Consider the following 14087-nt stretch of genomic DNA (forward strand, 5'->3'; position numbering starts at 1 on the left):
TCCCCGCTGTGTCTGGAAAGGGCCCTATGATCCCCAAAAGGACCCGGGGAACATGCAATTTTTGTACCCATACCTGGAAGTGGAGTTGTGAGTGACTTGGCATATTTTTGGCCTAGTGAGAAGTTGAGTTGTGACTTTGAGTGAGAAGTGTAATTGTCCCATTGGTTGGGTTTAGGCAATGAAGAAAGGAGTTGGTTAAGTTTAGTAAAAAGACCAGGTAGAGGCTAGACAGGCCAGATAGATAGAGAGAGTCCAGATAAGTAGAGAGAGTCCATCGACCAGCAACAGCGGGGAACATAGGACGCTGTTTTTTAAAAAAAGGTTCCCCAGTATGTATTGCAACCGGGGAACATAGGTCCCTTTTTGGGAAAAATGGGGAACATAGGACCCTTTTTGGGAAAAATGGGGAACATAGGACCCTTTTTCAAAAAGAGGGTCCCCGATTGGGGAACACAGGACCTGGGGAACATAGGTATGCTCCCTTGTGCGGTCTTTGCTGAAGTTGCTACAACTAGAGAAGCTAGTGGTCAGAAAACTTGATCTCTCGGGGGGGGGGGGGGGGGGGGCAATTTACAATCAGGGGTAAAATCCTTCACTGTTTTGATATGACAGAGTAAAGTTCAAACATACAAGACACTGAGCCATATTATGAGTTCAATATTAACTTCGGTGACTATGGGGCTAAATAATCAACCACATCTGTGCTTTAGTTCTCTTCTCCCATTGGCATCAATAGACTCAAGACTTGCTGCTGGTCTCCTAAGATACTGGCTCGTCGTGCAGCGTCTTGTTTCTAAACCATCTTTGCTGGTGCCCAGAACTTGCCGGTGTCTCAGCAAGCAGCACCCTCTGCCACCAAAAACTCTGTTTTCCTTTTCCGCACGTAAACGCAAAAACGGTGTTTCAAAAAGTCTACTGCCCAGAAGTTTTTGAAAATATCAGTTTTTAAGTACCAAAAACACGGTTCAAGTGTGGAATGATAGGCCCAAACATATAGAAAAGTATCTGGTTTTGGCTTTTTGGGTTACATGTAGACATGGTCTTTGACTTGGAAATCTACCCGTCTTTCTCACTCTTGCAGCTGTTTTGTTTTTCAACCTAAAAAAACAACAACAAAAAAACACTGTAATAGATTTTTCTGAGGAATCTTATTGAAATGCAATTGAGCAAGGCTGTTAGCAAATCTGTGCAGACACATCAAACTGCTGTTGCTAAGTCAGAGGAAGTTGTTAGAGGAAGAGGAGGAGGGAGGTCAAGAGGTGGGAAAAAGGTGGGTTGGCGAACACAACAAGAGACAAGTGGAGGTTTGTTTAGAAAGCTGCCAGAGCTCAGCAGCTCAGCCATGGACGGAGCTGAACTCTGCTTTCCACAACTCCTCAACTCCTCCTGCAGGAAGCCAGAGCCTCCTTACTCTGTGTTTCTTTACGCTCTGCTCTCAGTCATCTCTGTGCTCACTGCAGCTCTCAACCTGCTGGTCATCATCTCCATTTTCCACTTCAGGCACATATACCACTCACACAATATCAATTTCACTGTTAACAGGAAGATTCAGATTTTGAATTATGCCAAGAATTGGTGTTGATATGTTGATGCTTTGTACATTGCTTCACTAGTGTGAGCATGACAGTGATGGTATTTTCTCACTGCAGGCAGCTCCACACCCCGACCAACTTCCTCCTCCTCTCCCTGGCTGTGTCAGATTTCTTTGTAGGCGTCTTGGTGATACCAGTCGAGATGCTCATGACAGCGACCTGCTGGATGCTGGGTGACCTAATGTGTGCGGTGTATTACCTGTTCCCTTTTATCATTATCACTGCATCTGCAACAAACATGGTGCTCATATCTGCTGACCGTTACATAGCCATTTGTGACCCTCTGCATTACCCCACCAAATTCACTCTAAGAACTGGAACAATATGTGTTCTCCTGTGTTGGGTTTACTCTGTTGTCTATAGCATTTTCCTCCTGTATGATAACCTGAAGCAGCCGGGCAGGCATAATTCCTGCACTGGGGAATGTGTGTTCATCATCACAGGAGCTGTTGACCTGGTGTTTAGTTTCATTATTCCTATTTCACTCATCATAGTTCTGTATATGAGGGTATTTGTGGTGGCTTTGTCTCAGGCTCGTGTCATGAAGTCCCATGTTGCATCTGTAAAGCACTTGACAGTTGCGAAAGTTAACAAATCTGATTTGAAAGCAGCAAAGACACTCGGTATCCTTGTAGTTGTGTTTCTGATGTGTTACTGCCCATATTACTGTGTCTCTCTCACAGGCCACAACATCTTGGTTGGCTCTTCAACCGAGGTCTTCATGGTATTTCTGATGTATCTAAATTCCTGTCTGAACCCCATCATCTATGCCTTTTTCTACCCCTGGTTTAAAAAAGCTACTAGAATTATTGTCACATTACAGATACTGCAGACTAACTCCTGTGAGGCCAACTTGCAGTGAACAGGCAGCATGTAGCATCTATGTGACTCTATATTTTCAGCGGTTTCTGTTGTTTTTTATGTGATCTTAGATTTTTTTTTTTATCACATATTTTGTGATGATAATAGACGGTATAATAACCATGACCCTAATTTGTTTAAAAATCCTTAAATAAAGTACTTTACAGTATAGTGAAGATGAGAGCCCTTTCCAGGCTCTGGATATTTTGTGAAATGTACATGAGTGTATTGATAAATATACTGTAAATGCTCCAAGTGGTGATTCATCCACAAATTTGAAAAAACAAACAAACAAACAGATTTGCTCATAAGACATCTGCCCAAAGTCTTCTCAGTGAAGGGCCAAAAATGAATCGGGGTGGAGGGTCATGGGCCAAAACTAAACATTCATGTTGCAGTGCATTAAATTAAATGTGCCTATAACATAGGCTAATTGTGCAAAAATAAACACTCAATTTTGAAATGTATAATTATTGTTCATAATTATTGTTGTTTATTGTTGTATTATTTTTATTGTTATAATTATTGTTACTATTGTGTTTAACTGTTAAAGCAAAGCAAAGTTACTGATACTGGTTCTCTGGTTGTGAAGGGCAACTGTCTGCTACCTGTGTCGTCCCCAGAGAAGCAGAGTAGCCTATGTGAATTTGTTGCCATTGCCAGTACCGTACCGGTACCAGCTCAAACCCAGTCTTCCTGCTCCTCTCACACACTTAAGAGCGCCCTGTGCTGGGCCGGACGGCTGACCAGCGAGCTCTGGAGGGGCTGAGAAACATTATTTTAAGGTCGAAAAACTTGCTCTAAGTGCATGAAATTACTGAACATCCATATGGCTCTTTTTAAAGTAGGTAGTGGGAAAATAATAATCAAAAAAATAAGAAATGTAAGCGTGGGCAGGCAACTTTACCCGCAGGCCCCAAATTGGGATGCCCTGATCTAGGATATAAAATACTTGTGATTTTAAAGGACAAAGTGAATCAATTGATAAAACAGAAGTATAAGATTATTATTTTTGATAATGCGTTAATCAGATAAGCCTCCAAAGATGGATGTAAGTGAGTTCCGCTTTCGTCGGTTTTCAATAGAAAAAAACAAAACTAGCAGGTGTGTCATGCCTCGTATTATGTGCTGGAACACTTGTACTGTTGATGAAGTTTGGTGCTGTTCTGAGCATTATTTGTGGCTATGGTCTTTGTTGAAGTTGCAAGCAGCAATTCACTCCCCCGGCCCAGCCTCCTCTGCCACCAAACTCTGTTTTCCTTCTCCATTAGTAAACGCAAAAATGGTGTTTCAAAAAGTTTACTGGCCAGATGGAGTTTTTGAAAATATTAGTTTTTAAGTACCAAAAACACCGTTTAAGTGTGGATGATAGGCCCAAACATATAGAAAGGTAAAAAATCTTCAAACAAAGGAGCGCTTCGTGGACTCGTTGTTTAAAAAGAGGTGCTCTTTGGAAACTCAACTCTCAACTCAACTTTATTTATAGAGCCCTTTAAAACAACCACAGCTGAAACAAAGTGCTGTACATAATGCAACAGAAGAATAAATATAACATAATAATTGTTAATTGCTTTTAAAAGAATTTAAAAGCAATAAAACAATTTAGAATTTAAATAAAACAATTAAAAATAAAAAACATTAAAAACAATGAATAGAACAAACCATAAAACACTAAAACAGAGGCAGAGTCTCATGCTGAGTTGAACGCCAAAGAATAAAAGTGGGTTTTAAGACTAGTTTTAAAAATGGACAGTGAGGAGGCCTGTCTAATGTGGAGGGGAAGCTCGTTCCACAATTTTGGAGCGGCAACTGAAAAGGCTCTGTCCCCTCTGAGCTTCCGTTTGGACCTCGGTACCTCCAGGAGCAGCAGATCAGCTGACCGGAGGCACCGAGCAGGGGCGTAGGGGTGAAGAAGCTCAGAGAGGTAAGATGGGGCCAGTCCATTTAAAGATTTAAAAACAAATAAAAGAATCTTAAAATGAACTCTAAAGTGCACAGGCAGCCAGTGGAGGGAGGCCAGGATGGGGGTGATGTGCTCCCTCTTACGTACTCCAGTTAGCAGGCGTGCGGCCGCATTTTGCACCAACTGGAGACGTGCAAGGGAGGACTGGCTAACTCCAAAATAAAGTGCATTACAGTAATCCAGCCGAGATGTGATGAAGGCATGAATTACTGTTTCAAAGTGCTGATGTGCAAGAAGTGGTTTGACCTTTGCCAGCTGTCTAATTTGGATCAATGATGTGAGAAAACAAAAGAAAAATTCCAAGGCACTCTCTTACCTATAAAATGCCTTTATTAAATTATGGCATGGTCAACATGACAATTAAAAACTCCGACGCGTTTCGGCGTCTAGCCTTCATCAGGGAGTCAAATGGAGTGGGACAGGAACAATGGCTCTTTTATACAAGTGTTTGTCCAATGACAAGTGTCCACCTGGTTGCCACAACCCAGAGTGGGTGTGGTCATCAGCCCATTAAAGGGACATATCCATGGCCCAGGCCTCAACTAAGCTGAATGAAAGAATAAAGGAAAACAATCAGTGATATGTACAAAATAAACATGCCAACAGATACCAAAGAGAAAACATTAGATATCAAATAAGATACAACAAAACAATCAAACAGCATAAGATAAAACAAATACAATACAATAATAAGCAGACAGAAACCAGAGAAAAACTAGAGAACATAACAAACTCACAAGAAAACAGTGAAGTCTAAGTCCTCATTCAGGCCCGGATGTTTTGTAACCTGCAACTTATAGATCCAAAACACTTCAGTTTTCTTTGTCTATTGCCTTTGCGTATAGAAGATGGAATGTGGTCTATGCCAAATGCTTGCAAGGTAGAAGGATTACTGTTATGGAAGTCAAGGTAGTGTTTGGCCATAGGATAATTAACATTTCCAGTGCGAATTCGCACTGGAAATGTTAATTATCCTAATTTAATTATCCTAATTTAATAAAGGCATTTTATAGGTAAGAGAGTGCCTTGGAATTTTTCTTTTGTTTTCTCACATATAGAAAGGTATTTGGTTTTGGGCCAGTGTTTAGCTCAGTTGGTAGAGCACCTGCCCCATGTGTTGAGGCTATAGTCCTCACTGCAGGCGGCCGGGTTCGAATCCCGCGTCGAGCTGCCCCACTCACCCCCCCTGCCTACTGTTTCCTGTTTCTCTCTCAACTCTCCTGTCCATTAAAGGTGAAAAAGCCCCCCCCCCCAAATATATAAAAAGTATGGTGTCGGTTGTTTGGGTTACGTGTAAACATGGTCTATGACATGGAAATCTACCCGCCTTTCTTGCAGCTTGTTTTGTTTTTCAACCTAAAAAAAACCAACAACACTGTAATAGATCTTTCTGAGGAATCTTACTGAGGTACCATTGAGCAAGGCTGGTAGCAAATCTGTGCAGATGTAACGTAGGGTCCGGGTGCACTGACTAACCCATAAAGGACGTGCAAACCAGACTGCCAAGCGGTCATTGATCTCTTGGCAAAACGATTTGCATCGTCACCCGCGGTGCAGGAGACCAGGGTTCGAACCCCACCTGGGGCAGTCTGTACCGCAACTCAACGCAGAGGGCCTGATTAACATTGGCTACACAGACACATCAAACTGCTGTTGCCAAGACAGAGTAAGTTGTGAGAGGAAGAGGAGGAGGGAGGTCAAGAGGTGGGAAAAAGGTGGGTTGGCGAACACAACAAGAGACAAGTGGAGGTTTGTTTAGAAAGCTGCCAGAGCTCAGCAGCTCAGCCATGGACGGAGCTGAACTCTGCTTTCCACAACTCCTCAACTCCTCCTGCAGGAAGCCAGAGCCTCCTTACTCTGTGTTTCTTTACGCTCTGCTCTCAGTCATCTCTGTGCTCACTGCAGCTCTCAACCTGCTGGTCATCATCTCCATTTTCCACTTCAGGCACATATACCACTCATACAATATTTACACTGTTTACAGGAAGATTCAGATTTTGAATTATGCCAAGAAGTGGTGTTGATATGTTGATGCTTTGTGCATAGCTCCACTGGTGTGAGCATGACAGTGATGATATTTTCTCACCGCAGGCAGCTCCACACCCCGACCAACTTCCTCCTCCTCTCCCTGGCTGTGTCAGATTTCTTTGTCGGCGTCTTGGTGATACCAGTCGAGATGCTCATGACAGCGACCTGCTGGATGCTGGGTGACCTAATGTGTGCGATGTATTACCTGTTCCCTCTCATCATAACTGCTGCATCTTCAACAAACATGGTGCTCATATCTGCTGACCGTCACATAGCCATTTGTGACCCTCTGCATTACCCCACCAAATTCACTCTAAGAACTGGAACAATATGTGTTCTCCTGTGTTGGGTTTACTCTGTTGTCTATAGCATTTTCCTCCTGTGTGATAACCTGAAGCAGCCGGGCAGGTATAATTCCTGCACTGGGGAATGTGTGTTCATCATCACAGGAGCTGTCGACCTGGTGTTTAGTTTCATTATTCCTATTTCACTCATCATAGTTCTGTATATGAGGGTATTTGTGGTGGCTTTGTCTCAGGCTCGTGTCATGAAGTCCCATGTTGCATCTGTAAAGCACCTGACAGTTGCGAAAGTTAACAAATCTGAATTGAAAGCAGCAAAGACACTCGGTATCCTTGTAGTTGTGTTTCTGATGTGTTACTGCCCATATTACTGTGTCTCTCTCACAGGCCACAACATCTTGGTTGGCTCTTCAACCGAGGTCTTCATGATATTTCTGATGTATCTAAATTCCTGTCTAAACCCCATCATCTATGCCTTTTTCTACCCCTGGTTTAAAAAAGCTACTAGAATTATTGTCACATTACAGATACTGCAGACTAACTCCTGTGAGGCCAACTTGCAGTGAACAGGCAGCATGTAGCATCTATGTGACTCTATATTTTCAGTGGTTTCTGTTGTTTTTTACGTGATCTTAGATGAAAAAAATAACATATTTCGTGATAATAATAGACGGTATAATAACCATAACCCTAATTTGCTTAAAAATCCTTAAATAAAGTACTTTACAGTATAGTGAAGATGAGAGCCCTTTCCATGCTCTGGATATTTTGTGAAATGTATTGATAAATACATGTATACTGTAAATGCTTGGTAACACTTTACTTGAAGGTATCGTCATAAGAGTGACATGACACTGTCATAAGACTGACATGACACAGTCATGAACGTGTCATAAACATTATGTCAATGTCATAACGTTGTCATTAAGTGTCATTCGGTTTTTGTAGGGTTAGGTTTAGGGTTAGGGTTAACCGAATGACACTTAAGGACAACGTTACCAAATGCTTCAAGTGGTGATACATTTGTTCATAAGACATCTGCCCAAATTCTTTGCAATGAAGGGCCAAAAATGAATCAGGTTGGAGGGTCGTGGGCCAAAACTAAACATTCACGTCTCAGTGCATTAAATTAAATATGCCTATAACATAGGCACATAGGCTGCAAAATAAACACTCAATTTTTAAATGAATAATTATTGTTGTTTATTGTTATTGTTATAATTATTGTTATTATTGTGTTTAACTGTTAAAGCAAAGCAATGTAACTGGTACTGGTACTCTAGTTAAGAAGGGCAACTGTCTGCTACCTTTGTCGTCCCCGGAGAAGCAGAGTAGCCCATGTGAATTTGTTGCCATTGCCGGTACCGTACCGGTACCAGCTCAAGCCCAGTCTCCCTGCTCCTCTCACACACTCAAGAGCGCCCTGTGCTGGGCCGCACGGCCGACCAGCCTCCCCTCCAGAGCTGGGCTGAGAAACATTATTTTAAGGTCGAAAAACTACATAGTGTTGCTCTAAGTGCATGAAATTACTGAACATCCATATGGTTCTTTTTAAAGAAGGTAGCGGGAAAATAATAATTAAAAACATAAAAAATTTAAGCGTGGGCAGGCAACTTGGGTGTATTGATAAATATACTGTAAATGCTTCAAGTGGTGATTCATCCACAAATTTGAAGAAAAAAACAATAACAAACAAACAGATTTGCTCATAAGACATCTAGACCGGGCTGCCCAAAGTCTTCTCAGTGAAGGGCCAAAAGTATCCGGCATTAACATGTCCAGTGATTCTCTCACAAGTGAGAAGCTTTAAGGGCAGATATAAGGGCACTGAAGAAGACACATCAGAGATCCAATCGCTCACAGACATTATTTGTAAAGTAGAAGAAAAAGAAGGCCCAGTCCCATTTCTACTTTATCGCGTTCACATCAGGGGTAAAGGGGTATCATGATCCTCAAAGGGGTATGACAAATTTCCCTGAATAAACCTGGTACATCAGCAAGATGGCTGCACAAGCACAACCAATGATACACATAAATGTTTTGTATTTTCGTCAATAATAAGGATTTAAAAATTGTGACAACCATTCAGTCTTGTGTCGCCTTATATTACGACCCCGTTCTTCATAGAAAGTCCAGTAGTCAAGTAGTTGAGCTTTTTTACTGCTTGTTTGATATCAATGCATTATAAAGCATATAGGATAATGTGTCATGGTAAAGTAGTGGTGTGTGAGATTGGGCCCTTATTCATATAATCATTCAGAGCTCTGAGAGACAGAGATGCAACTTCAGTTATTTCTAAACTCATTAGACCAGAGTTCAGAGGTTAACAAATGGTCTGATGAAGGGTCTTGAATTTACTTATTCAGTCATTCATTGTTGTAACAGTTTTTTCACTGTCTCCAAAGTTCATACTTCTCAGAAAGTTTCATCATACAGTACCAGCAAGATGTTTGACTGTCTTACATCATATTAAATATTAATACACAGCATTGTTGGGCCCCCACGAGTGTTAATTAAATCAGAACATTAAGCAGTGTTTAACTTTATCATAGCACAAACAAATACATGCACTTTCTGTTACTAAGACTGTTGCCTCTGGACTAACACAGTTAATAACAATGCATCTCTGTGGTTTTCACACCTCCCTCCACAAAGACCCGATGGGGACATCGGTGCAATTAAAGGTGTGAAATAAAAAAAAACCTGATGCAGTGTCTTCACATCAAAACATGATGTTGTTATTGTTGAAGAAACACACAATTAAACATAGGTAACAGAAACTTTTTCAGATGAATTCTTGACCTTTACAACTTTCTGATGCTCAGCCCAATGGAAGTAAATAATCATTTGTTTGTGACATTTCAAAAATTACATTTGGTTCTGTCTTTGGCAACAATCAAGACTTTGTTACATGAGACGATTCACACCTTCTTTCATTGGTGTCACATGACACTGCAGCAATCAGATGTAGTGCAAGGGAAGAAAGACTCATATGATGCAATTGTTGTTTACTTCATAGTTAACAGTAATCAAGTGGGACTTCTCTGTCATAATCATAATAATCTGACATAATTACTTAACATTTATTATTAATTTCCCCCAAAGCAGTGAACAGATGATGTAATCCAGTGGTTCCCAAACTTTCTCTGCTGGGCCCCCCTTTGGTTGATGAGAAAATAAAACAACCTCTTTTGGAATGATAAATAAATAACAAACAAACAAATGCTATTTGTTTATCGTCCTAACGTAGACGGATTCACTAGGAAGCAGCAGCAGGTCAGAGGAGCCAACTAACTTTCCAGTTAACAGTCATTATGTTTTTTTTAGCAGCATAATGTATCGTTTCGTCAGTGGTCCGACCCGACCATGCCTTCCAGAGGTATAGAATTAGACTACTTAGAAATAGCGTATCTTCACACTGATGGGCTCATTTGCTGTTGTAGGCAACAGAGACACATCAGCAGAAACCAGAGACTTTTGCGTATCCAGTTAAAAGCTCCGTACAGGGGTTTTAAGGTACTTGCAGATGTACCATTTTGAAAAAAGGTTTAAATGACTTGAATTGAGTAGTTGGTAGCTTTCTGATCATTCCGCCGCCCCTAGTGGTTGACAGAAGTTATAGCACTCCAGCTTTAACCCCCACAAGATCTTGTGGGTGTCACTGCAGGAATCAGGGTTGGAATCCAGGAGTCTTTGATACAAGTTATCTGGCCCACATATAATCAATGTGAGAGTGGAGTCCTTATTCTTGAGTGAAACATTTCCATGCTTGGAGTCTCCAGCAGGGTTGTCCTTTGCCACCAATCCTATTCATGATTTTAATGTACTGTTTTTCATGGAGCCGGGGGGATGAGTGCATCCGATCTAGGAGCTTCGGATATCTGGCTGCTATATGTGGTTGTGTTGGCGTTCTCAGACCAGAACCTTCAAACTATTTTACTTTACTTTATTTGTTTATTTGGTCAGGACAATGCATATTAATAGACAGTGAGTGCTAGAGTACCCACAGTAAATACACCGGATTTAGCACATGTGCTAAATTACATCCGTAGTCCCCGAAACAATACAACAAATTAACATAGGTATCAAGGGCTTGATGCAGTCCAGTGGTTGCTGCATGAAGACATTATGACAATACAGTGGAAAAACAACAACTCACCCACCCCTGAAACAACATAGTCCACTTTCAAAGGTAGAATCTCGAGGTTTGTTTGTTGCAGTTTGTAAACAAAATATTCAAGCTGGGACCCTCCTCTCGGGCTCAACTGTGCAGCCCCCTGCCCCTGACAGCATCAGCAGCAGTTGTCAGGACTGCAAAGAAAAGGAAATACAGTCTGAGTGAAGCACTGGAGCGGCGGGGCGAAAACCTGCCATCACCGGCAACAGGAGCCTCGAGTATTATGCTGTAACGAGTAGGAGGGCCGAGAAGTGGGTGCTAGCGGCGAGTGCTAGCTGCCACCGCTAGTGGAAGTTAGCATCAAGCTAGCAGGTGTTAGCGGTGGCGGATAGCATCCCCTGCTAGCCTGCGGAACAGCCCTCCTACTCATGCTGCACGGAACTTCACCTGAACTCTGCCATTGGCTGGAGAGAAAACACAGACTCTCCACCCAGACACATCCCTGTAAATGAAGCGAAAGACCAAAATACAGGCAGAGGAAGGGGCGCTGCAGACACAGTCACCACGATGGACTACAAGCCCATAGGTGATGATCATCGTTATAATTTCTATAAGTCATTTAAAGGTGTTCAGAAATGGTCGTTTGTTCTGTTTGTCGCGCCTCCTTCCACAAGTTTCCACGAGTTGCCGCATGAGTTTACCCGAGTAAGGAAAACAAATTTGATTGGTCGTTATTGAGCGGATGGGATATTCAATGTTTGGGGCGGGACCGAGCTCGGTGTGTGTATGTGTGTGTGTGCAAGTGAGTTTAGCTAACGTAGCTTACTGTTAGTTAGCTAGTAGGCTTGCTACATTACAGATGTAGCCACCTCGAAGTTCCCCCTGGTCCCTGGTGGGACCACTGTGGGACCGTGATGGGTCCGTGGCGGGTCCGTGACGGGCTCCCGCTTGGCCCGTGGCGATAATTTAATCCCCCGCGATGACGTAGCGAACGCAGCCACGACTGTTAACGCCCCTCTGCAGCCCGTGTGAAAATCAGCTGCAGTGTCTCATTTGTCCACGGGGAGGAGCAGTGATTTTGACCCGAGTTAATCTGTCAATCACTTTTCCTCCTCCTTTCTTTTTTCCCTCAGATGAATTGCTATAATCCAAAACAGGCGATCTATAAGTAGCTTCAAAGATAAATAAACACCGACAGAGCACAAATAAAAATGTATATCACTCGCAGTTTACCTGTCTACAGATTTTGCATTCTAGTAAATGTTTGCCTTGTGGTGGTTTTAATGTTAACACTGAAGCATACGGTGCACAAATAAACCCTAACCAATAAATAAACAACATGCCAACGTGTCCGTGAATATACACGCATGAGACTCTATGTGTAAAATGAAAGTGTGGTCCTAACTGACCGCCCTTATATTCAAACAAGAGGAAAGAGAAATAATTATGAGGTTCATAAATTAAAACACATGTGCGTCGTGCGCCCTCGCCATGGCACAGCTGAGACTTAACATAGGCTACTGGATGTTTTTTGTTTGTTTGTGTGAAACCTGTAATGTAAACAGTTATTTACAAGCCCCTCTTTCAGTTTTTGCCAGTCGGCAACCATGAAATCTGCTGTGCATCTCTGGCTTGCTCAATCACTCCCGATCCGCAAAATAAATTTCTAGTGACCACAGCGCGTCACGTCTCAGAACCACGGGCTACATTTGTGTATTTATTAGGGCTGTGCAAGTTGCGTTATGGCAACTCATTAAACTATTAACTTTATTTTATTGCGCATTAATGCATGTTGCTCACATGCTTTTAATTTGTAAAAGTCTGTTGCTGGCTGCTGCGGTGTAGGGGTCAGAGTCGCCGGACACCGTAAACATGCGCTGTGCACCTCTGTAAAATTCTCAATAAAATTTCATGAATGAGTGTATTTTTCACCACATAATACTAATATCCCTCCCCCTGCGCTATGCTGACCTGACGCATCTAGAGTGGTTGACAGCTGATAAAGTCACGTCAAACCAGCCATTCCCATTAGGAGAGCCAAATGCCTGACGCGCGATCTACTGGCACTGACGCACCTGTCTTAATATGGAACTCAACATGAGAGCGAAGGTGCGCTCTGCTCTCATTTCCATCTCACCCCACACACGTCGACCTGTGTCTTGTGAAGACGTATAGCGCGATAGAGAGAGAGAGAGAGAGAGAGAGAGAGAGAGAGAGAGAGAGAGAGAGAGATCATACAGTACGCTATACAGCGTGCACTGCACACCAGCTGATCCGCCGGTCCAAGTTAGTCAGATAATCAGGGCAGTTGCTAGGAATTCTGGGGCCCCTGAAAGAATACTAAAGTGGGCCCCTGACTTTTCCATTTTTTTTCTGAGACTACATATGTATGATCATTTTTTATTTAGCCTACTTTGTTTTGATGCTAATGCAGCATTACTATGAGTATTAGTCATGGTCTTATGCAGAATAATTCAGTCATACAAAGATTAGACTAGGTGCAGCAGGTGTCTTCAACTTTGTGAAGTTGTGATATCAAATCGGAATGGGGTTTATAGGGGGATTGACAGTATAGGCTAGTGCTGCCTATAACTAGTAAATTATAGTGAAAAATCAATACATTTAATTAATACATTTAATCCAGAGGAAGTACAGAGTTAAATTAAATTCCAGCCCTGACTCCATATTCAGACCATCTGCAATCCTGTTTGTGTGTGTGTGACAGTTGAGGGTCCTGTCACTATGCCTCCTATTGATCATGCGCCCTGGCTACTTGGCCAAGGGGATGTCCCTTTGGCCGAATGGTTAGCGCACATGACTGTTACCTGAGAGTCTGGGGTTCGAAGCCCGCCCTGGACCCTCTTCACCTTGCCACATGTGCCTTTCCTAACCTCTGCCATGAAGCACTGTTGCAAAATTACAACATTTTTTGTAAGATAGATAATAATGTAAGATAATCATGAAAATAAAAATGTTTAAAGCAGGACCTTCTAAGGAAATACCTGCTCATTTTCTAATCAATTCATAGTCAAAGCAGTGGGGGATGCTTGGAGATGGTAATGCTCTGGAGCAGGTGTGAATGTTCAAGGGTTTGGGGTGTGTTGTTGCTCAGGAGAGAGTCTGGTCCAACATAAGCTCCCCTCCCCCCGGTCCTCCTTCAAAGTTGAACAGCCAGCTCCATTGCAGGCTCTGTGCGATTTGTGTGACAATGGGTGACCAATAGG

At 42.4% G+C, this 14087-nt stretch overlaps 2 protein-coding genes and 1 long non-coding RNA gene across 3 annotated transcripts in view; 2 read left to right on the forward strand and 1 right to left on the reverse strand.

Annotated features, from left to right (window-relative positions):
• The window catches only part of LOC146965504 (uncharacterized), a 518674-nt gene that overhangs the window by 447275 nt on the left and 57312 nt on the right, over positions 1-14087 (reverse strand). The gene's annotated exons all lie outside the window — the stretch shown is intronic.
• LOC146965531 (trace amine-associated receptor 7f-like) lies at positions 1343-2454 on the forward strand. The gene is made up of 2 exons (XM_085766230.1): positions 1343-1500; positions 1650-2454. Exons 1-2 carry the CDS (start codon positions 1343-1345, stop codon positions 2452-2454), a joined length of 963 nt encoding a protein of 320 aa, XP_085622356.1.
• On the forward strand, positions 6204-7312 carry LOC146965532 (trace amine-associated receptor 7f-like). The gene is made up of 2 exons (XM_085766232.1): positions 6204-6361; positions 6508-7312. The coding sequence occupies exons 1-2, from the start codon at positions 6204-6206 to the stop codon at positions 7310-7312; spliced, it is 963 nt and encodes a 320-aa protein (XP_085622358.1).

This window comes from Trachurus japonicus, chromosome 21, assembly GCF_045865225.1.
Source record: "Trachurus japonicus isolate A0001 chromosome 21, Traja_1.0".
Classification (NCBI taxonomy): Eukaryota; Metazoa; Chordata; class Actinopteri; order Carangiformes; family Carangidae; genus Trachurus; species Trachurus japonicus.